This window comes from Phytophthora sojae, assembly GCF_000149755.1.
Source record: "Phytophthora sojae unplaced genomic scaffold PHYSOscaffold_2, whole genome shotgun sequence".
Taxonomy (NCBI): Eukaryota; Oomycota; class Peronosporomycetes; order Peronosporales; family Peronosporaceae; genus Phytophthora; species Phytophthora sojae.
The window spans coordinates 3,055,538-3,078,066 of record NW_009258116.1 but is presented as its reverse complement, the minus strand read 5'-3'; the positions used below and the strand labels follow the sequence as shown (position 1 = coordinate 3,078,066).

At 55.2% G+C, this 22,529-nt stretch overlaps 9 protein-coding genes across 9 annotated transcripts; 3 read left to right on the top strand and 6 right to left on the bottom strand.

Annotated features, from left to right (window-relative positions):
* Positions 1-91: 91 nt before the first annotated feature.
* On the bottom strand, positions 92-2,077 carry PHYSODRAFT_310950 (hypothetical protein; the record flags this gene model as incomplete). Its single annotated transcript, XM_009520709.1, has 7 exons — positions 92-280; positions 349-541; positions 608-707; positions 779-906; positions 976-1,102; positions 1,167-1,458; positions 1,529-2,077. 7 exons carry the CDS (start codon positions 2,075-2,077, stop codon positions 92-94), a joined length of 1,578 nt encoding a protein of 525 aa, XP_009519004.1.
* A 173-nt stretch (positions 2,078-2,250) lies between these two features.
* On the top strand, positions 2,251-3,362 carry PHYSODRAFT_284787 (short-chain dehydrogenase/reductase SDR). The gene is made up of 4 exons (XM_009520708.1): positions 2,251-2,444; positions 2,521-2,729; positions 2,802-2,992; positions 3,063-3,362. Exons 1-4 carry the CDS (start codon positions 2,268-2,270, stop codon positions 3,254-3,256), a joined length of 771 nt encoding a protein of 256 aa, XP_009519003.1. The 5' UTR covers positions 2,251-2,267; the 3' UTR covers positions 3,257-3,362.
* A 14-nt stretch (positions 3,363-3,376) lies between these two features.
* Positions 3,377-5,131, bottom strand: PHYSODRAFT_310948 (hypothetical protein; the record flags this gene model as incomplete). Its single annotated transcript, XM_009520707.1, has 1 exon — positions 3,377-5,131. One exon carries the CDS (start codon positions 5,129-5,131, stop codon positions 3,377-3,379), a length of 1,755 nt encoding a protein of 584 aa, XP_009519002.1.
* Positions 5,132-6,931: 1,800 nt separating this feature from the next.
* PHYSODRAFT_484958 (homebox domain-containing protein) lies at positions 6,932-8,822 on the top strand (the record flags this gene model as incomplete). The annotated part of the gene is made up of 3 exons (XM_009520706.1): positions 6,932-7,068; positions 7,159-7,342; positions 7,440-8,822. 3 exons carry the CDS (start codon positions 6,932-6,934, stop codon positions 8,820-8,822), a joined length of 1,704 nt encoding a protein of 567 aa, XP_009519001.1.
* A 119-nt stretch (positions 8,823-8,941) lies between these two features.
* Positions 8,942-10,189, bottom strand: PHYSODRAFT_486242 (hypothetical protein; the record flags this gene model as incomplete). The annotated part of the gene is made up of 1 exon (XM_009520705.1): positions 8,942-10,189. The coding sequence occupies one exon, from the start codon at positions 10,187-10,189 to the stop codon at positions 8,942-8,944; it is 1,248 nt and encodes a 415-aa protein (XP_009519000.1).
* A 235-nt stretch (positions 10,190-10,424) lies between these two features.
* PHYSODRAFT_296012 (hypothetical protein) lies at positions 10,425-12,319 on the top strand (the record flags this gene model as incomplete). The annotated part of the gene is made up of 6 exons (XM_009520704.1): positions 10,425-10,628; positions 10,696-10,767; positions 10,837-11,198; positions 11,286-11,366; positions 11,438-11,759; positions 11,792-12,319. 6 exons carry the CDS (start codon positions 10,425-10,427, stop codon positions 12,317-12,319), a joined length of 1,569 nt encoding a protein of 522 aa, XP_009518999.1.
* Positions 12,320-12,337: 18 nt separating this feature from the next.
* PHYSODRAFT_484195 (hypothetical protein) lies at positions 12,338-15,241 on the bottom strand (the record flags this gene model as incomplete). The annotated part of the gene is made up of 4 exons (XM_009520703.1): positions 12,338-12,508; positions 12,598-12,661; positions 12,723-13,432; positions 13,499-15,241. 4 exons carry the CDS (start codon positions 15,239-15,241, stop codon positions 12,338-12,340), a joined length of 2,688 nt encoding a protein of 895 aa, XP_009518998.1.
* A 984-nt stretch (positions 15,242-16,225) lies between these two features.
* Positions 16,226-17,830, bottom strand: PHYSODRAFT_479847 (hypothetical protein; the record flags this gene model as incomplete). Its single annotated transcript, XM_009520702.1, has 3 exons — positions 16,226-16,360; positions 16,431-17,165; positions 17,243-17,830. The coding sequence occupies 3 exons, from the start codon at positions 17,828-17,830 to the stop codon at positions 16,226-16,228; spliced, it is 1,458 nt and encodes a 485-aa protein (XP_009518997.1).
* Positions 17,831-18,406: 576 nt separating this feature from the next.
* Positions 18,407-22,187, bottom strand: PHYSODRAFT_353865 (phosphoribosyldiphosphate synthetase). The gene has a single exon (XM_009520701.1). The coding sequence runs from the start codon at positions 21,728-21,730 to the stop codon at positions 20,453-20,455; it is 1,278 nt and encodes a 425-aa protein (XP_009518996.1). The 5' UTR covers positions 21,731-22,187; the 3' UTR covers positions 18,407-20,452.
* Positions 22,188-22,529: the final 342 nt, after the last annotated feature.

Sequence of the window (22,529 nt, the reverse complement as noted above, 5' to 3'; positions counted from 1 at the left end):
CTTGTTTAAGCTGGCGATCAGGTCTAACTAAACAAGCAGCAACCAGACAGCAAGAAATGCAGCTTGTGTACTTCTGATGGCATTAGTCGCTCTACTCTTTCTTCGCCTTGTTGTCGTGAGACTCCGCAGTCCACTGCCAATACGTCAAATAAACGAGGACCAACAGAAAGTGGCCACAGGAATACGCCGCAAAGACGTAGTCGTGGATATGCGGATACCGGGCTGGAGCGGTGATCCAAATCTGAGCTGCATGGATAGCTACAATACCGACCAGCGAAAGCTGTTTCAACAACAATTGGTTAAGATGAAGTCACATTCCAACATCATCACATTGGAGCAGCACAGTACCATAACGTAAGCCCGGAACAGCGGGTGCGCACTGCCATCGCGCTGATACCCTGGTGCGAGTTCACGTTGCTGCACGTGTAGGTGCTTCGCGGATCCTCCAGTCAAGAATGGAGCCACCGCAACGCTGGTGTAGGCGAGCTGTAGTACAATGTACGGGAGGACTAGCCCGTCCTTCTTGAGTAGGAAATACATGCTGCAAAGATCCAATAAATTGATGTTCAGGTACCAAACACACAACCAAACACTCTAAGCAACAAACCTGAAAGTGGACAGAACGCTAAACCACCCCGATAGAAGTGCGTTGTGTGCAAACAAGAACGATATCGGCAACAGCGGCAACAGAATTGTCTTCTCGTGAACTGTCGAAGCGTTGCACAGTGTTAGCGTAAAGAACAAACAATACTTTCGAGCACTCCCCAATAATGTGTACCTTGAAAAGAAAACAAGAAAAACGACAGGGAGCAAATTGCCAAAGACAATACGAAGCGCAAGTTTGTCGGTTTTCGCCGTAACAGGTCGACGACTGAAGGAGAAAATCCAATGAGGGTCATCACGGTACTGTAGCATCATAGAAACAGATCAGCATCAGCAACTTATCGCGAGCGTATCGGTAATTCTGCAGTGTACCATAACCGCATCTGCAGTGCGGAAGTTATGTGGCGCCGAATCTTCAGAACGAAGTCAGCGATGCACCAAAAGTTGGCCACCTTGTCCTCAAAGAGGCCCCGGCCAAATGGGAAAATACGATGAACAACTAGAAAAGGACCATAAAATTAGTAAGGACAACACAAGTCAACCAAATCAAGTTGAATGCGTACCTTGCGCCATAGTTGACAGGCAAGTCTCCCCGGTTGATGTATACACACAGAATGGGGACCACATCAATGCGAACGTGACAATGACCGCAACCGCTAGCTTGATAAGGTGAAGAATGCACATCTTCCGATAGAAGCACCGCGCAAGCAGGAACACTCCAAACGCAGGTGCGTAGTAAAGCGCCATTTGCTTGAAGTTGAGCGCCAGGCAGTAGGAAATACTACCAAGGAACTCGTGTCCTTGCATAATAAGAGCCACGCCCAGCGCCGTAAGGCCCAAGCACACGTTATTATACTGCTCTCATAAGTTAAAAACATACGAGTTAGAATCGTCCAGACGAACAGTGATTGAAAACTGCCTTTACCTGGAAGTGACCGTGGTCAATGAGCAAGACCGCCGGCTGCAGCAAAATCAGCAGTAAAAATGCCGTACGCCGCGTCCACTGCTCATTGCCGTATACCGCCCTCGCAGCGCAATAGATCGCTGGAATGAACAGCACGACGTCGCAGAGGAGCACGGACGTGCGCATGAACACCTTGCTCGTAGCCGACTCATATCCCCTCGAGCTCGTGAGCTCCACCATAGCCGGCTCCGTAACTTCCGCCACGCGCCCGAATAGATACGACACGTATGCAGTCAGCGGCGGGTAGTCCAGTCCCCAGTAGAGCAGGTCGTTGGATGTGGTGTTGAAGTACCAGTCCGAGACCGGCAGGTTGATCGTGATCTCCATCCAGTGGCGTTGCGCCTCGTAGTCGCCGAACATGGGCGGCGTGTGCTCGCCAGAGTACGAGTGGAGGCCCACAAGCCAGCGCACCAGCACTAGTAGTAGCCACACGAGCCACACACCAGATCGCTTCTCGTCATTCTCCTCCAGAAACTGCAGCCCGCGCTGCAGCAGTGAAGCCTCGGCCATGGTGCACTGCAGAGCTTTTGAGTGATGACGCGGCAATCCTCGGAATAGTGCCACGTCACAATGGGTGGGCAATCCGGGGTGTGGTCCACGTTGAACTTTGCAACTTCAACCGTCACGGGCTCCGGATCTGCTGCTGGACGGCGTCATTCATTATCCAAAGCAAGCGCGTGGACAAGAAGACCCCGTTCTAATGGCCCTCTCCTCTCGCATCGCTATCGTCACTGGTGCCGCCTCCGGACTGGGGCGGGCGACGGCCACTCGCTTCGTGCAGAACGGGGCGCGCGTGATCCTGTGCGACCTGCCGACCAGCGACGGCGTCAACGTCGCCAGGGAGCTCGGCGTCTCGTGCCACTTTAGCCCCACCGACGTACGTTCCCGGAACCGCTTTAGTATGAAAAAATTGTCTTTAACGGAGACGACCGTCGTTGGGCTTGTGTGAGTAGGTGACCAACGAGGACGACGTTACGGCGGCGCTGGACCTGGCCGAGTCGTCTTTCGGCGAGCCCGTGAACACGGTCGTCAACTGTGCGGGCATCGCGCTGGCCATCAAGACGCTGAGCAAGAAGGGTGTGCACCAGTTGTTCCAGTTCCAGCAGACCATCAACGTCAACACGGTCGGGTCGTTCAACGTCGCGCGCCTCGCAGCCGAGCGGTGGGTGCCTCAGCCACTGTTGCGTATCATGGTGCGAGAAAGCTTATATTGAGTGCCTAAAACCTTGTGCAGCATGTCGAAAACGAGACCGGGAGCTGGTGGCGAGCGTGGTGTCATCATCAACACGGCCAGCATTGCTGCGTACGATGGACAGATTGGCCAGGCGGCGTATGCTGCTAGCAAGGGCGCGATCGTAGGCATGACGTTACCTCTCGCTAGAGACCTTGCCTCGTACGGTATCCGCGTGAATACCATTGCCCCAGGTACATACTGATTGCTATTCAAGCCCCCATGCATACAAAACTAACTGCACCATTTCAAAATTCTTCGTAGGTTTGTTCATGACCCCACTGTTGGCAGCACTACCGGAGAAGATGCAGCAGCAGCTGGGCGAGAGCGTTCCATTCCCAAGCCGCCTGGGCAACCCCGAGGAGTACGCGCAGCTGGTGCATGCTATCATTGACAACAAAATGATCAATGGCGAAACCATTCGCCTCGATGGTGCTCTCCGCATGCCCCCCAAGTAACCCACTCTACGATGGTCCAACAGCGCACTTGCTACACAAGAATGTCATTTCTTGTTAACAAACGCAATAAATACGGTAGCTGATGCAAGCTACTGCATAAGCCTTCTGAAACTTGTGTCGCTAAACCCGATCGGTGGGTTGCAAGAACTCACGGTCGGTGAGATCGAATAGATCCTTTTCAGACGAGATCGCGCGAATCGCATCACTCCCGACAACTTCTGCTACACTGGCATATATGCAATCAAAGGATGTATCGGTGATTTCTCGCAATGATCGCTTCAGGAGATCCGTGAAGAACGCCATCACAAAATCTTCGGGGCCCGTGAAATATAACAGCGCAAGCCAGCTTTTGGGCGGGCGAAACACCTTCAGGTCCAGCAAAATCGAACTGCTCTTGAACGGAATAATGCAAGCACCGCGACTGCGCGAAAGCTGCCGTATCGCACCCTTCTGAACCACCTTGGCTGCAACAAGAGCCGCAATAACGCTTTCGTAGCCTTCGTCATCCGATCCCTCCGTGGAGGGTGGTAAGTCATTATCTAGACCGGGTACCGCAACCAGAACGTCCAGTACGGATATGAATGCGGCACCGCGCGAGAAAGACCCACAGGGAAACACCTGCACGTCTTCATGCCACTTCTTGAGGTGTATGAGGATGGCGTTGAATGCTGTTTTCCCGTCTTGCTGGCTGATCATGGGTCGTCGAGCCACGGACACCGCATCTTCCCCCGCAGCAGATTTGCACCCTAGATACTCCATTCCAACTCGCAGGTGCTCGGTACTTGATAGGCCGTGTGTAACAGCTCGGAACTGCTTGTCGGTGAGAGTGCACGCACTGAGCGAGTCACTGCCAACTTGCTCCACCAGCCGCAGCGCCAGACTCGGCTTCATCCCGTATATGTGGAGCAGGCCACGCACTTGGTCCCACTTGGATGCCAGTTGCGTCGAGACGCTCTCGGGTACATCGGTGAAATAGAGCTCCTCCTGGTGCAGGTAGTTCTGCTTGTATTTGTCCCAGTACCGAGCAATGATGCGCCAGGCATCAAGCGCCACCCCTGCGACCGTGGTCTTCTTCGCGACGCAGTCAGTTAACACTATATCCCCCTCCAACGACACCACGCCAAGCACGTCCGCCTCCCACATACTTGTTAGCACTCGCCGAGCGACCTTGCACGCTTGCACCCGCCAGCGCTGCTGGCCTTGCCACTCATTGCGCGCAATGAACTCATCGAGCGCCTGGAGACAGAACAGCAGCATCGGTCGCCGGATAGGGCCTCGATGCAGCTCGCACGACGCTCTGTCGCTGCGCAGCCAGCACGGCGATAGCTCGCACATCCGGTCGGCGTCGTAGTAGTCTGCGAGCTCCAGTCGCGCAGTGGCCAGTGGCTTCTCCGAAATCATCCCAGTATTGACCAGTGTCGTCACCGGCAACGACTCACTCGTGCCAGCAATGTCATCACGCCTTGCCTCCACATCAAACTCGAAACGCACGTGCTGGTTCTGGCGCTTCTGAGAGGTGTTGCTGCTGGTGTTTAGGCTGCCGTGGGGCAGGAAGAGCAGGCTGTCCGCCATGGACTCGCTCTGCTGGCTCGTTCCGAAGCTGCTGACCCCGCTGGAGCGAGTGCGCGGCGCGCCGAACTCCACCGACTCGAACGAGTCGCCCGTGAGCGGCGAGTGGGAGGGCACGAACAGCGTCTGCACGGCAGCATCGCTCGCTGGCGGGCGGTTCTCGGGCAGCTCGGGGCCGAAGAAGGCGCCGCGCAGCGGTCGCACCTCCGGCGGTTCCTCGCCCAGGAGCTGAGCCAGGTCAGCGAAAAACTTGCGCTTACGCCGCGGGTGTAGCGCCAGTCGCGTCGGCGCTGACCGGTCCAGCATGCCTGCTGGAAGTTGATCGGCTCCCGAAAAGAGGTTTTACATAATGAGGTGTGGCGCGCACACTCGACTAGGTGCGATCGAAGCCATCAGGCACTGACTCACCCAACGCGCGCCGCAACGTCCATTCGCGTCCATGGAGATGACCAGACGGCTTCCAGACAGATGTGTGAAATGCGGCGGCGAGTGATGGCGAGTGATGTCGGTCGTGTGGGCGGGCACTCGCTGACTTGGGGCACGCTGGCTGAGCGCGGCCCTAATTTGTTGAGTTTTGCGTTTGTGGCTCTCTACCGCCGCAAACCATACTGAACCCCAGTCAGTTGGGCGGGAAGAGGCGCTGACAACTTGACTCTGATTCGACGAGACAAACTATGGTCCTTATGACCCCGACAAAGTTGTTATGATATCAGTTAAGGCGGTCTTATTGATGCGGTTACGGATATAGCGTGAATTTTACAAGCGACGACCCAGCATTGATCCCCCCCCCCGACTTCTCAAGAATGATGGAGGCTGGCCCAGTTCATTTGCATTAACTGATTTTGCCTTAGAATCGGTTGTACGTCGTGTTCATAGTGGCATTAATAGTGCAGTCTCGAGCACATTCTTGCGGCTGCGAAGCAGGCGCAGGTGATGATGCCCTTGGATCGTGTGGATTGCGTAAATATGAATGCAAGTGCTTACAAAACAACATGCTTTGATATTTTGGCAGGCCCTACTAACACGACTAACGAGCGATCGCCTCGCTCCAGAATCCAATTATCATCGTCGTTAGTGGAGCGCTGTAGGATGTTGGTCAAGTAGGAGTAACCTGAGCTGAATAAGTGACCTAAATAGTGCGGATGGTTCGACCGGCGTTTTAATTAGGATCGGTTGGATTGCTTCGTTTTGTATGGAGCTTAAATTTATCATTGGCGGTGAAAAGTAAGTTAGCCAATCCTATCCCAGCCTTCGCGAAGCCCTAGTTACCGGTGGGGCGGTAATTTTCTCCCACCGGTGCATTGTAACGCTTAACGGGAAATTTAATACGGCATAATTTAGGGAAATGGGGCGCATTTGCGGTGCGCCCTGCAATGCCCGGTATAAGATTGGCTCGTACAGTAAATGGTTACGACGCCCACTTTCATCGAATGGGGATACGTCCGGTATGTCGTGGCCTGCGAGGCTGCCTTGCGGGCCTCTTGGCGGTGCCCAAGACATTAGGGAGGATGCAACCTCGTGTTTTTACCTCAAAAGTGGTCACTGCGAAGCCATGCGCCCCCCGCAGTCTGATAGTGTCGAGGACAGTAGCAATTGCGTTCACGGTCGCTAGCGCTTTGCAGTGTGCCTGTGAGGGGATAGAATAGCGCAAGGCTAAATCGCCGTGCCTGTTTTTTATTAACTATTATTTGCGGTGTGGACCACAAAGGCTTTTCTAAACTACGCTTCCTGCGACATCAAATATCGATCTGGATAGACGAAAGCATGTGCGCTGACGGGCTCAAAGCTAGGGCTAGGGAGTCTGAAATTCTGTCCAGTCAGCTGGGTTGCCCGGAGAATTCCTCGGGGTCACTGTCCAAGCCGCCTCATTACGCAGCGTGGCACGAGCGGTCAGCGGCCTCAACCCAGCGCCGAAACGTCCGCCCTGAGCGGCCAGCAAGCAGCAGCAGCGAGCGCTAGCCGAGAGCAGGCTGCGACACCAGCGCCAGTCGCGCCCCACCCACCCGCGCTCCGCACCCAAAGATCACCTTTGAGGCCAGCGCCAGAGAGGGCAGCAGCACGCGCACGCGCTCGGGCCAGATCGTTCCTCTTCCCCCCTCCCCCACCATGATGACAGCCCAGCAGCAGAGCACGGACCAAGTCAAGCCTACCTTCGCATATCCACACGCGACGCCCGCGGCCGCAGTCGACGTCGCCCCCTCCTCCTCCGCCGCCGCCGCTGCATCGGAATCCAGCAGCGCCATGTCCGGAGGAAACACCGCAGCTGCTGCCGCTCCTTCCAGCAGTACAGCGTCGCCTCCCACCGCCGACAGGAAGCGCAAGCAGCCCTCAAGCCCCACCGACGACGCCGGCGCCAAAGGAAGCGCCGACACGTCGGACACCGACAAGAACAAGGAGCAGCAACCGCAGCAGCCGTCCAAGAAGTCGCGGCGCGAACTGCCGCCGCACACGGTCGCCATCCTCAAGGGATGGATGCTCTCCCGCGAGCATGTGAAGCACCCGTACCCGACCGACGAGGTACGAAGCGTCAAGAGATTAAGAGGATGTCGTCAAGTGGCTGCCTCTCACTAACTTTTATCCGTTGTCTTCGTGACGTTGTAATGACGCCCTCCAGGACAAGCAAATGCTGCTCAAGAAGACTGGCATCAGCATGAAGCAGCTCACGAACTGGTTTACCAACGCCCGCAAGCGCATTTGGAAGCCCATGATGCGCCGCGAGCATTCGCGTCAGCTGCAGTCGGCAATGGAGTTCGACCACACGGCTGTGCGTGAGTTTCCAGGTGCCGGATTGAGCCAACAGTACGCCGATAGCAGCTACGCCCCTCGTCCGACGGTGCGGCACTCTTTCGATGCTGGCAGTTTGGGCGCTCCGCCCCACGCGGCGGCGGCAAATTTTGACCGGTATGCGCGGCCGCAGGCATTCCCGGTGAACGCTCCTATGTGCCCGCCCCGTGCTGTGCGCTCCATGTCGGAGGCACCAGCAAGGACGGACGTAGACGATTACCTGGATGCAGAGCGAATTCGAGAGCGTGTGTTGGAGCGCGGCCACGACAATCACGCCCCTCGCAACAGTCTCTCACCGCGAGGACACAAGATTCTACAGGAATGGGTGAATGCGAACGCACGGCGCGAGTACCCTTATCCAAGCGACACCGAGCGACTGCAGCTTGCTAGGGATACCGGTCTGGATGTGTCACAAGTGGACGGATGGGTCACCAGTCTTCGCGAGCAAATGGGGGCCACCCCCGTGCGTGCAGTGTCATCTATTCCATCTGCAGGGAACCCGGCGTTCCCGCCTCCACCAGCGTACGGCGAACGCCGATCCATCCCCACCAGCGGCAACCCCATGTTCCCTCCGCGGCCGACCGCGCCCAGTTCCATGCGACCATCCATTCCTTCTGCTGGAAACCCTCAATTTCCTCCGCCTCCAGCTCGTCGGGAGGCCACCGATAGCCGCTTCCCACCATTCCCCTCGGCCGCCTCCCATTATCCAGGCCAAGAGGTGACGCGAATGCGCTCCATGACCATCAGTGCCAGCCCGTATCTGCACCCTCCTCTGTCTTCCAGCTCTACCAGCAACGACTCACAGGGCCAGCAAACCGCCAGCGCGTTGCCGTCGCTGTCCAGCCGGAGCTTGCTGAGCAGACCACCAACAATTGTCACGTCTGGAGGCCCCACGATGGGACAGCCGCGTGACGGCCGGTCGAGGACGCTGGATATGGGCCAGTTTGCAGACGCGCGGCGGCGGAAAATGAATTTCCAGGACATCTTGGCGTCGACAGGCGGGGCCGCCGTCAGTGCCGCTCCTGCGGTAGCCACATCGAGTGCGTTGCTGCAGACGACAAGCCACCCCACCGCTAGCAGCAGCAACATGGAGAACGTGTACCCGAACAGCAGTGCGCCGTCGACCTCAGCATACGCAGCCCCCGTGTCTAGTGGCTTCCAGCAGAAGCACCCCTCTGTGTCCTCCGAGCAGCAGTCAGGCCGAGTAGTATGATGGCGCACCTAATTTGTGAGTTGAGCCTGTGGGCTTCACCTCAATCCTCGCAAAATGCTTTGACTGCACGTCACTAACTTTTCGTGTATATCGTTGAGCCCGTCTCTATAAAATAAAAGCTAGTTGGCGATAGAATTCTTCTTCTCGTCGAAGCTGAGTCCCTGTAAGTCCGCCCAGAGGTCAGCAATGCATTGGTCCTGCAGCTCTTCGAGCTGCTTGTGCTTGATGCGGAAGTACACTTGGTAGCGAATGTCAGGGGAAAAGTTGAGACCACCGCGATGTGCGAGATTTGGGTGCGCGAGTACCAGGTCCCCACGTGCAGCCAGGAGCTGTACTGGAACCCCAAGATCAGGCAGCGTGCCATCCCCCCACACGCTGTCGGCCTTGTAGCATTCGTCGTCGTGTCCGCGCAGCTTACCGTCTGCAGTTAGGCGACTGTGAAGCGAGACGTGCGATCCAGAGAAGACAGTCAGGTTTCCGCATAGCGGCTCCGGGACATTTGACAGCGCGATGCCTGCCAGCAGAGTGAACGGGTGGAGTCGGCCTTGCCGCATGCCGTCCATATGCCATTCCGTTCCCAAAGGTTCACGAGGCTCGCCAAGTTCCGGGAACCGCAGGGCGATCTGCGCTCCTTGAGGCGGCACAACTTGGTCTGCGCCAACGAGCGCTTCTACGTACTTGCATACGTCTGAGAGGTAGTACAGATCGAGAATCGCGTCGCTGTTGGACGTGTTGCCCGCCAGCTTAATGTTGCCTTCCACCCCGCCGTCGATCATGTTTCCAGGGATGCCGAGGTCGTGGTTGATGCGGCGCAGCGCTGCGTTCGCCAATGGCAGCGGCACGGCCCCGCGGATCTGCAGGTATCCGTGCTGCATGAACGAGCGTCGCTGCGACTCGCTCAGTATGGAGCCATGCCTTGACTGCGTCATCAGCGACCGCGTCGGGTCCAGCGCGAACGCGGCACGGGTGGACACGACCGTTAAGCGGAACAAACTCTCTTCGCCCTTGCCAGCGTCGCCAATGAGACCCAGCGACGGCGACGAGGCCACGCCCAAGAACCACCCAGTGGACTCTGAGCGGCTCGTCTTCTTCTGATGCGCCAGCGACTTGAAATGCACCAGGAAGCCGTCGCCCTTGGACTCGTCAAACTCCACGAGGAAGGCGGCGAACTTGGCGGCGGCCAGCGCCCAACTCACGTGGCCGTTGAGTGCCACCTTCAGCTTCTCGTAGGGCCTCTCCAAGCTGCACAGGCTCAACATGAGCGCGCCCGACGAACTGCCGCGCTCCACCAGCGCCCGGAACGAGAAGCCGCTCGCCACATGCGTCACCTGCACCACCGCGCCAGTCTCGAGCGCAGCATCCGCCATTTTAGCCTAAAACTTGATTGGCGAGCTCAAATGGCTGTACGCAAATCAATAATTGATTTTGTCAAATCCCACTATTCAACGGTACGCATTAATTTTTACACAAAAACAATTATTGCAGCCCAAATCTAAACCGATCACTATCGGGAGTTTTTACAATATCTTTTTATGTCGTTTTGAATACCATAATTGTGTGAGATGAAAGATTGTTGGAAATACCATTGCAGCCATATCAGAAATGCTAGCCCGGCGGAGGAGCTCGGCGCGCCTGGATGCGGAACGGGATGCCGTTGAGCTCCAGGTGGAGGACGCCTTCGAGCAGCAGCATCGGCGCAGCGAAGCCTCGGATGTTGCGCTGCTCCGACGCAAAAGCTTTGGGTACCTGCCGCCGAACTTGCCGCACACGGGCAAGAGTCTACGCGTCGCCAAACATGTCATTCAGGTACTTACGACCGGAAGATACTGGAGGAGAGCGTGCAGCAAATACTCACAAAGATTTCTCTCTGCAGGATGTTTACTCTCTCCAAGAGATGTACGACAGGCAGCACGCCATGGAGAACGCAGCCTGTGCCATTGCAATGGTGAGAAGCACAGCTCTGATGACTCCTCATTGCAATTGGAACTAAACTTTTACGACTTTTTGGAGTTAGGTTGGGGTAGTGCTTGTTATCTTGGATATCGAATACGTTACCAGCAAGAACCTCAAGCTCGCGCTGCGTATCGTGAACGCTGTTCTGACCAAGTTCTTGCTCAGTCTCATTCTTTGGCGCTTCATCATGAAGCGGCGAATCCTGATTCGCCGCAATGTGTTGCCACCTAATGTATCCTTCATCCGGATGCACAAGCAACTGCTGCAACTAGCGCTAGAGCTTGGTGCGTGTGCTATCGTTGTCCCGCCTGGAACCAGTGGCAATTTTGAGGTTCGAGAATGGAAGTACTACACAGACGATGGGTCGTGTGGTGCGCCGTTTGTCGTTAAGGAGGGAAGCTGCTACCTTGAGTACTCCTATCCGTACGTATCCTTCATGGCTCTGTTTATACTGACGAAATTCCTGTTGATAACCGCATAACTGACGAGCTCTACGCTATACTTTCGCAGATTCGAGACCCTAGGATTGATTTCACTGCTACGACTGTATATGATTCCACGAGTAGTTCGGAACTTGTCCAGCTTTGCGAGGTAACAGTGCTTTGTCTTGTCACCGGCAATTCCACCTGTGTCTTACACTTCTTTACTACTTTGTTGCCCAGTTACCATACATCGTACTTGGGAGCGCTGCACCGCGTAGACACTATGACTCCTTTGTTCGCGATCAAGTGTTTTCTCCAGTCGCATCCATTTCGACTACTTCTGGCTGCTTTCCTGGGGACGTTGGTGATTACATCATACGCCATTGCTATCGTGGAGACGCCAGTAAATCCGACGCTAGCACCGCTTTCCAACACGATGTGGCTTGTAGCCTTAACGATGGCTACGGTTGGTTATGGAGATGTCGTGCCTCTAACAACGGCTGGTCAAGCTCTTCTTGTCACCGGTGGAATGGTTTCAGGAATTCTGCTCGTCGCAGCATTGGTACGTCTTAATCTGCTGACAGTGTCATGTAGTATCTTTGTACCGACATTTCTGTGAATTGCGTATTTGATTCCATTTCATATCGTTTGCAGAGTGCAGCATTGTTCGCTTTGTTACGTCGTGATGAGCGAGATAAGCGTTTCATTTACTCTTTGCGGCGCCATCAATTCGACTGCCAGCTGCATAATGCGTGTGCACGCACGATTCAAGTTGCGTGGCGACGATACCATGCTGTTGAGCCTGGAGCCAGTCCGTATCGAAAAGGTAAAAGCGAATCAGTTGTCTTTGAGGCAGCTTATGGATGTCTAACATTACATTATTACCCTGTCACTCCAGTTTGTGACAGTCTCTATCTGTGCACATCCATTCAACGTGAGCTTCGGAAGAAGTCGATTGGTGACTACGTCAGTCCTGAAATTGGGATGCTCCAGTGCCGAGATATATGGTTATCATCCCTTCGGCAAGAACAGAAATCCACACTTGACCGACTTCGAAATGTAGAACGTCGTTTAGATTCCCTGGTGGCGGCAGCTACCGCCGCCGTAAACAAGCCGCAATAAATACTCGTCGATTTCATGCTACATGACGCTTGGGAAACTTAGATAGCTGGATGATGGTGATGACAGATTCTTTTCATCGGACGAAACTGGAGCGTTATTGTTTGCCGGAGCGCGTTGTCTAATAACCATAGTTGAGGCGTTGATAAGATCCGCTTCATACGACTGGAAAGCTGTTACCGAGTCGGATCTCTGACATTAACATTAAATCACGCAAAGAGAACGTATCAGTCAGCTCGAAAGCAATTCAAAGCACGCGATGAAAAATATACAAGTCTTACCAAGATGTCGTGGATACTGGCCCGCGGTATGGTATTGACCGCTGAGAACTGCCTCCCAGCCCCTCTGCAAATGCATTAAAGTTAGTGAATCAATACATTCGCGTTGCTGATAAATATCAGTTTACCTGAAGCGAATACGATTCGCGGGAGCTTTTGGTGACCGTGTTATCACTTCGCCCACTGGAGACGGAAGAAGCACCGACGAGTCCCGGAGCGGAATGCCAAGCATGTTAGTGGGGTATGGAAATGAGATCGATTTGGGCGATCGTATATACGTGGACTCGGGGCCTTGGAAACCGTTGCGCACTGAAGAAGTAGGTGGCCCAGGTACTGCTGAAAGTTTCGATGGGGACACTAGCGGCATAATTGAATCGCTAGAAGGGTAGCTGTTAGCCGCTCCAAACCCACTCGCTGCCCCCTGCTGGCTGATAGCCTCCTCGGGTTCGTCGCCAGCGTCATTGGAGGCAAGACTGGGTATGGCTCGACGACGAGACTTGATGTGTCCATCAGGGCTGCTCTTCGTCCTTCGAACTTTCGGGTATTTGCTGCGTAGCTTTCTTCCACTTAGTTTGGGCGGTGGGATGTAGGCGAGATCAAGTCCACTTGTAGAGTCGTCAGTAACGAAAGCTGGATCCGTAACATCACGTGCGGTCCCGTCAAGAAGTCCACTGGCCAATGAAGACGACTTGTTCTGTTGACGGCTCAGCCTTCTCCGTCTTCCTGATCCTTCGCTTGTTTCAGTCACTTTTGGGGCTCCCGCATCCGATGTACTGACTGTCCGTACTTTGGAAGGCTTTCGCCTGACAGATTTTGGAGCAGCCTCGTTTGTGATTTTCTTTCCAGATCCAGTCTTTCTATTGAGGAAGGAAGACCGCGGATTCGCATTAGTCTCCAGATCGACTGATGAGCCTTCGCTCACAGCTCCAGCTTCACGCAAATGGGGTTCCACTAGCTGTGGAATGCACATCGAAGAGTCGTCCACCTTGGCAATAAGCCGGTCTCGAACGCTCACATCACTTACGCAGGCCTGGAACAACGTTTCGCAAAGCGAAGCCCCTGCTTCACGGAGATGTTTGGTGTTGAAATGCATGTTTTGCAGCTCGCCGTAGTTGGCACCACAGAATGAAGCCTCTAGTGTAAAACTCCATGTGATCTTCAGCTCATTCGCTATAACCACACGGGCAGTCGTCTCCTTATCCTTGCTCACTTTGAAGCTACAATCCGGGAACGAGATGTACTTCTTGGCCGTCTGTTGCATTGAGAACAGTTTCGCAAATTCCCGTGCCGCTGGGTTTGGTTTTCGTTTCGTATCGCACCCATACATGAACACGTTCTTCTTTCTCGAATGGCCGTGCATATCACAATAAAACGCAACTCCCCGGGAAGAGCGCTCTTTAACAAGCAGCTCTTTTGCGTGAAAAATCGTCGGGTGCAATGCCTTGCTCGGTGCTTGCCACTGGCGATTCAAGTCACACGCGGAGAGCCCACACCGACTGTTGCCATAGTACACACCGTCGGGGTTGAGCATCGGGATGATCTGGAATACAAACATTCGACGCAGAACACGCGCCACATCCGAGCTTCCTAACAAGAAATCGATCACTCCTCGCATCATCCAAGATGCTTGCGATTCTCCTGGATGAACGCGCGAGGTAATAAAGACTGCTCTCCGTGCGTCCAATTCTTGTGTAGCAACAGAAAAATCCGAAATTGTCAACAAGTCACAAGTCCTTCCACTGAGCGTTGTACATAATGAGCTGTGCCGAAGAATGTGGCTTGTGTCGTGACCTGAGCGGAGGATGCTGTCGATGTGCAGCTGATGCATTGTCAGCGTGTACGGGTAGCTGTGAGCGACGAGATAGGTATCCTCTGCATTCGAAAATTCAAGCGTGAACGTCAGCGTATAGTACGTCATGGAGGGGGCTGTCGTGGTTGGCACTGTGGTTGCTACCTCCGTGGGAGCAACGCCCTGAATGTTTGTTGCGTTCCTTGGTGGCCTCACGAACGAGTTGGCGAAATAGTATATATCTGTCCCCGATCTCACCCACCCTCTCCCTTTCTGGTGAGCATCTCGTACAGAATACACCACCGGCTGCAAACCTTGATTGAATAGCGAGTTTGGCTTGCATAGGTTGACAATATTGAATCGGTACTTTTGACCACCACGGGGACTTGAACCTGGCGTTTGGATGTTGCTTACAGCAAAATAGAACCACTGCATATGGCCGGACGAGTTGAAGTCATGACACAACACTAGGTCATATTCGTATTCACCGATGCGAATGGCGCGCTCCAGATTCCCACTCTCAAAATTGCTATCGAACGTCAAACTGCTGGACAGATCCGGAAAAGCTTTAGTTTTTTCAGGGACACAATACGGAGCATCGTGCTGAGTTATGCTGGAATTCAGCAAAAATGGCGGAATACCTGCAACTTTGTCGCGATCTTCAACCATTGACAAGTTCTCGTAGACAGTTCTTGCTCTGGTATTGACTTCGCTAGCAATAAACTCCGCTCGTTTTGCATTCGCTTCTTCGACGAAGCGTGCACCAGTTTCTGCATCTGGCAGGTTGCAAGGTTCAAGAAATCCGGGTTCGTCCAGTACGAACGCTTCTTCACGGTTGTTCTGGCCGTCTTGATCCATTCTTGACGGGTGCTTCGGATACTTCACAAGAGAGCTATCCATATAGTACCATCTTCTATCTTCGAGGTGATCGTAGAAGTGCGCAACTGAAGAATCTCTGCTAGTAAATTTGGCGGAAACAGAGTTTCGGCGCTCAGGAAGAGGCTGAACAACACACGGAGTGATTGAACACAAGCTGGGGGCTCGAAGAGCTTCAACGCTTCCACCAACAGCCTTTACATTTTCAACATCAGCATCGTCTTCGTCGTCGTCATCACTGTCATCGTTATTCCCCTCGTCTGCGTTATCTGCGTCTGCATCATCCTCTCCACTTGAATCAACAGGCACGGTCTCGGAGTTCTCAGTAGCATTATCTCCACAGTCCTTCTTCTCTGCTGGCTCTTCGCACTTTATTACATCCATTTGGGCTTTTCTCTCCGAGTCCGACCGATCAAACGATGATTCACTTGAGCTTTGACAGATAGCACCATCTTGTTCACCGCGGTCAGCTTTTCTTTCAGGTTCAGCTTCGTTTTTCGGCTTGAAATGAAACGATTTTCCCCGATGAGATAGCTTTGACACATATTCATCATATTCTACGTCACCGGGACGCAAGGTAATATCTTCCATGAGACCATTCGTAGCGTCGGATTTGGCTGAAACATCGGTGCTAAGAACTGTCAAATCGGTCAACCCAAGTACAGCTTTCTTCAGCAAGTTTACCACAATAGCAGCGAGTTTTTCTCCTCCAAACGTTCCACGAAGAGGTGGACTTCGAGGGGCTGGGGATGAACTACGAGAGCCAACGCGGTCACAAGGTACCCCATCTTCAGAGCCGAGGTCATCTCTGGGAGTGGGAAGATGAGTATGAAGCACCTCCAGTAAATCCTTTCCACCACAACTTAACACGACTTCAGCACCATCTCTCGCTAGCATCATTTCTCGAATGAAGTTAATGATCTCAGCCGTCTGTGTCCATTTTTGAGGTGTAATATACGTCAGCAGTTATGTTACAAGGGCATACTGATAGTTCGCACATACCTCGTCTTCCCAAGGCTTCGATGCAGGAATTGTGCGGCATAGTATCTCAACTGCAATACCCACGTAGCCAGTAATACTGTGCACACTTTTCGCCTGGCACTACAAGAAGACATTATTTGAATAGAGTCGCTTTCATAAATGTCTCGAGCATCTTCGGAGTCCAACTTACCTGAGTCTTCCAATGTCTCGCCATAATCGCAAACACTTGAGATGTGAACCGGACATTTTCGTGGTAATTCCGCAAGCAAAGAAATAGGGCTGGGAGCGTAATATCTTCCTCTTGTATCGTGAACTGCTCCAGTGTCGATCGGCTTAGCCTCACAATCACGTGAACTAGATGCCCCGCCAACTCGGCCAGGTAACCTGATCCACCAGCGAGTACATATAGCGACAGCAATCCTTCAATCGTTTCCGAATTGATCAATTGGGGTAAATCCACGGGGTTGTCCGACACATTGACAAAGAAGCGAAAAGTACTATCGACAACGGCGGCATCCTGAGCGTGACAGGTAGCAGCAAGGACCAATGTTTTCCCTCGACAAGACTCCATAAACGGCGAGAGGTCCAGCTTGCATTCTCGCGCAAAATCGGATAGATCGGCAATAATCATGCACGCCGTAGCTGCCACCTCTCTGAGGTTGCTGTTCCGTTCAATCACTTGGAAAAGCAGCGGCACCATTTCTTCGTGAACAATCTGCCCGTACACTCGCGCTTCACGCGCCAATCGTAGCAGCAAACACACCACAGCGAATTCTACGTCACGTGCGGGAGTTTCCATCCGCAGACAAATACACAAAGCGCTGACAAGATTGTGCGCAGCCATCATTTGCAGCATCCCGGGAGCTTCGCCCATCAGCATCAACACTTCACACGCCGTGCGCTTCAAGTCGGCATTGTCAACACTCTGTCAATAAACAACACAAAATATTAGCACAACTGGCAAATTCATACACAAAATAGAAAAAAGCATACCCTTCTCACCGACTTCAGCAGCTCGATGAGCACTGCGACAGCCTGTTCCGTCGCCGCAACTTGGATCCTCTCTAAGCTCCCGTCGATGAATCGCCCCAGCGTGTCAGTGGCGCGCACCAACACCGTGACGTCTTCGTCTGCCCGCTTGATCATCTCCAGCACCTGCTTCACCACAATCGCCTGTCTCTCCTGCTGCTGTGACTCCGTCGTGTGGGCCAGCAGGTCCACGAGCTCCAGCGCGCGTTTCAGGATCTTGGCGCGTCTCCTGCCGCCCGCCGCGCCCGCCGACAGCTCGTGCAAGCACCTGAGCGCCAGCTCCAGCGCGCCTCCCTGCGCCGCCTTGGTCTTCGCCTTGGCGTTGTCCAGGATCAGGAGCACCAGCAGCTCCAGCAGCACTTCGAGCGCCTCGCCTCGCGGCAGCTCGTGGTCGTCTGCGGCCAGCGCCAGCAGCGGCTCCAGCCCGTCGGCGAGGATCGCGGCCTTGGCGTCCGCGCAGCGGCAGCACGACGCCAGCTCCAGCAGCAGGTGGCGCACGGACGCGGGCGAGCGCTTGCCGCGGTCCTGCAGCATCGTGAGCAGCGCGTGGACCGTCGACATGCTACTGCTGTAGTTGAAGTGACCACTTCTCGCAATGAATGAAAAATAGCGTCCGTCGATTGGCTGAAATGCGCAGTCGTTACACGTGATCACAACGCTCTGGCATTGGCCAAAAAGAAGGTGCATGATTTTGATGCACCCACTTCAAGTCGGAGAGCATGGCGACTTCGCGCGACGACGAAGCTGTGGCGCTGGAGCCGCTTCTGGAGCGGTCGGATGGCGGCACGGCTTCAGATGACGACTATACTCTGCGTAGGAGGCGGCAGAAGAAGAGCCCGAGCTGGCTGATGGTGCTCGCTGCCGTCGCCGCGCTGCTGCTGATCGTGCACGTTCTGTTCGTGGCGCTGCTGCGCAAGACGACGGTGGCGCTGAACAAGCTGACGCTGCCGGATCTGTGCCATCCCCGCACAGTGGGGGAGGTGGTAGTGGAGTTCCAGAACCCGTCGTACTGCTCGCCGGTAGTGGGTCCGTTGAACATTACGTTCGCCAAGAAGAGCACGACGTTCCTGCACCTCCAGGTGCCGGCGTTCGAGCTGCAGTCGGGAGTAACTACTATGATGTTGCCGGTGGGTTTCGAGATGCTGACGTCGCCGGACGTGCTGTATAGTCTGGTGTTCGCTGATGGAGGAAATATTGACGTCCACGGAGAAGTGCCGGTGCTGATTTCGTGCATGCTGGTCCCCTTCACGGTTTACTTGGATGTCTCCAACCTACTCAGGGAGACCCCACGGCCTCCAGCTAGTGCGGTTATCCCGCCAAAGTGGAGGTATGCGCTAGACCCACCGCTTGTTAGAGGCGATGCCTGGGGTTCCGGTGTCGTGAACGGGATCAAGACCGAGCTACAGCATGTTGTGACTCAGGTGCTCAAGACCATTGCGCTCTCGCATTTTCATACGGAACAAGACGACCGAGAAATCTTCGCCTTTACGGATGTTTCCTTTGAGTACGCCTCGCGAGTGCTGTGGAACATCCCGTCCCTGTCGGTAGAAGTCCGCTCTGCTGAGCGAGAGCCCATTCTTGTTGCAGGCTTGAAGCGGTTCCTCCTCGGCAGCGGCCAGACTTTCATCTCTGCATACACAGAAGTGTTCAAGAACCAGTCTGAGCCGCTGCAATCGATGCTGCAGTCGTATCTGGAAGGCGACGACCTCGTGCTGCACGTCGGTGGCAGCAATCGCGTCACCACGTGCTACTCACTACAAGTGCTCGATCTCGTCGACGTCAAGCTGAACGTCCCCGCCAAGATCGACAACAAGCCGGCGCTGCTCCGCGAGTACTCGATCAACCCAGCACTCAAGGAGCTGGATTCCAAGACGCACAAATGCCTGCTGGAGCTCAAGGTGTCCATCAAGATCAACAACCCGCTGCCCATTCACTTCGACCTATACGACATCGAGCTCGACCTCCTGTACGAGAAGGACGCGGCCCACGACAGCCCCAAGCCCAAGTTCCTGTTCCACGTCAAGGACTCCAAGCACGTGTCGTGGCTGTCGCACGAGGAGAACAGCATCGTGCTGGACACGGCTGTGCACGACTTCGACACGTGCATGGAGGTGGTGGGGCTCTACCTGCACGACCAGCTGGCGTTCGACATCCAGCACGGCCACATCTCCATGGGCGCCGGCAGCGGCAACTTCAGCGTGCCGTTCTCTGTCAGGGGCATCCACATCCACCCGAGCTCCCCGTCGCAGCCATTTGTGCTCGAGGAGCGGTGACCGCACCAGCTGGCAAGTTGAAGTAGCTGTCTGACTCTGGGCAACTTAAGCGCAACATTAGGGTTGCTATTATGGCTGGGCCATCAATCTTGTCTTTGCGTCCGTCGAAGTAGGGACTAAGTATGGGCGCGACGTTCTCGCGCTGCCTGTGCCTGGGCGTGGGCGTCGCCTACCCTGCGTACGCGAGCTTCAAGGCGCTGGAGCGGCCTCAGAGCGGCCACGACGAGAAGCAGTGGCTCACGTACTGGGCTGTCTACGGCGCCGCGACGTCCGTCGAGTCGGTAGCGTCGCCGCTCCTGTTCCTGGTGCCCGGATATAGCATCACTAAAACGCTCTTCCTCATCTGGATGATGGCGCCGCAGACGAAGGTAGGTCGCATTATGCATGCAGCTCCGTGGAGTGTTGCAGCGGGTTTATTAACGGAGTGGTGCCGCTAACCAACAGGGAGCGACCATCGTGTACGACAAGCTGCTGTGCCCCTTCCTGAAGGAGCAGGAGCCGTACGTGGATCGCAAGCTGCAGGAGGCCCAAGAAGCGGCCGAGAGTGCGCTAGCCTCCTTCGTTCGAGCCTGGGGTCAGACCATCGCTGACCAGGTCGTCGCTATTCAGAAGAGCGACGAGTTCAAGCAGATTTGCTTGGCGATCAAGGCGCTGGCGTCGCCGGACTCGCCCAAGAAGCGGAGGAAGAGGAGTAGCGCGAAGAGCAAGCAGTCGTCCAGTGAAGAGTAATTTGAAAAATCGACATAATGTGCGTGTGCATGAGTATGCTATTATGCATTGACGAGCTTCAAACACCCGCCAACCTGAACCGTCAGATCGGCTGTCGTCTTCTTCCTTCCCAGCTAACTATCCTCCTCCTCCTCCTCTTCTTTGACTCACTCACCTCCGTCATTCATTCGCGTACAGATTTTTAATAGTGGTGCACGTACTTGAAGTCCTCGCGAGAGTTCACCTTGTCGATGTACGAGTGAGCCTTGAAGTGCTCGGCCTGGATGAGCTCCGCGAGCATGGGCGCGACCGACAAACGCTTGAGCTTGTCAGTGTGGAACGCCTTGGGGTCGGCAGGGATAGTGTCCATGACAACCACCTGCGACACGTTCGACTCGTCGATCAAGCGCTCGGCGTCGCCGTTCAGCAGCGGGTGCGAGGCGAAGCAGTACACCTTGCGGGCGCCCTTGCTCAGCGCGAGGTTCGTGAGCTTGGACAGCGTCTCGCTCGTGTCGATTAGGTCGTCCACAACAATCACGTCGGCGCCCTTGACGTCGCCCACGATGTCAGCCGGGGTGTGGTCGCCCGTCTCCTTCTTGCCCGTGCCGTGGAAGAACATCGCAAACTGCGCGGGCGAGTCCGGCAGCCACTTGTTCAAGCCCGTCTGGAAGACACGAGCGCGACGCAGGCACTCCGGGTTGGGCGCCATCACCACAAGCGGGCGGCGGAGGTACACTTGCGTGGCGAAGTACTCAACGCCAGCCATGATGGTCTCAATGGTCTCCACGGGGATGTCCGAGCTGAAGAAGCACGCCTCGTGGCCCTCCACGCGCATCTGCAGATCGACAGCGATGACGCGGTCCACACCCATGACCTCCAGCATCTTGGCGATGTCAGCGGCGGGGCTCTGGATGAACTTGGAGTTCAGACTGGTGGCCGCCGGGTTGGCACGGCGGTGGTGCTTGTACGCGTAGTACGGCAGCACGACCGTCACCTTCTTGGCGCTGGCACGACGCATGGTGCTGACCATGAGCAGCAGCTCGATGATGTTGTCGTTCACGGGGCTCGCCAGACTCTGCACCAGGTACACGTCCTTGCCGCGCACGCTCTCGCCCACCTGCACTTGCACCTCTCCGTCGGCGAAGCGGCCCAGCTTGATCTTGCCCACGCGCGTGCCCAAGCGACGCGCGATGTCGTCGGCCAGCTCGAAGTGCGACGAGCCCGAGAAGATCTTGAGCTCGTGGCAGCCGGGGATGAACATGCCCGCGTGCGTGCACGGGTGCTTGTCCGACGGGAAGAAGGGCGAGAACGGGTCCACGCGCTTGCGGTCGTGCGGCACGCCGAACTCGAGGTCGCGCAGGTCGCGCTTGTCCTCGGCGCGGGCCACGCTCGAGTGCGTCATGCCCAGCGTGGCGCCGCCCATGAACACGGCGAGGCCCGGCGTCAGTCGCGCGGCGGCGGAGCGGAAGGCGAACACCATTCTGCTGACTGTCCGAGTGGAGTCCGTAAAAAAAGATGAATGGCGAGAATATGCCTCCCTTTTTGTGAACCTCAGGATTGCAACACGCGATAACTTGTATGGATCGGACCCTTGGAATAGTGACCAGATGCGATACGAAGCGGTCTACAAGTCAAAGCTGGCCCATGTCTATTGCATTCATGTCGTCTACAGGCCAGCATGCCGGCAGAAGATGTATAGCTGCACTGCTGCTCCCTACATACTCGGAGAAGCGCTTTACTCGTCCTTCTTGTGCAGGCTCTGCTCCAGAAGCTCGGCGAGAATTTCGTTCAGGCCGCCAAGAATGGTGCGGCCGTCCTCGACAAGGCCAGCAGCCACCGTCGCGTTCGTGTAGATCTGGTGAATTCGTGGACAACAAGGTTAGAGCGACTATATGCCTACACCGGAAAAGCAGAGACAGAGAGACGAACCTGACGGGCCACCTTCTTGGCGAGGGCGTCGTTGACTTCCCGAAGCGCGTTCAGGTCCACGATGATGCTGTGGTTGGGATTGATCTCCATCACGTTCTTGGAGAGGCCGCTCATGTCCTGGCCAGCGCGGTCGTTCACCATCTGCATCATCCTGTACAACACAACATCATTGTTCAGCAAAAGTCTATCACAATGACATCAGTATCGGTCACTTACTTGCGAATAGAGGCAGACTCGTGGTCCACGATGATAGCGGGCGAGTCGGTCAGGCGGGACGTGAACTGCAAGCAGGCAGACACACAGTCGAGTTAGTAGCCGTACTACGGAAGAAAAATGTATCGCAGCCATAC

What these genes read in the sequence shown, in the direction of transcription:
- PHYSODRAFT_353865 (XM_009520701.1), bottom strand. Translation starts at nt 21,730, where the DNA reads ATGGTGTTCGCCTTCCGCTCCGCCGCCGCGCGACTGACGCCGGGCCTC.
- PHYSODRAFT_284787 (XM_009520708.1), top strand. Translation starts at nt 2,268, where the DNA reads ATGGCCCTCTCCTCTCGCATCGCTATCGTCACTGGTGCCGCCTCCGGA. An exon ending in GCGCGCCTCGCAGCCGAGCG is followed by an intron (nt 2,730 to 2,801) that starts GTGGGTGCCTCA and finishes AACCTTGTGCAG; the next exon opens with CATGTCGAAAACGAGACCGG. An exon ending in CGTGAATACCATTGCCCCAG is followed by an intron (nt 2,993 to 3,062) that starts GTACATACTGAT and finishes AATTCTTCGTAG; the next exon opens with GTTTGTTCATGACCCCACTG.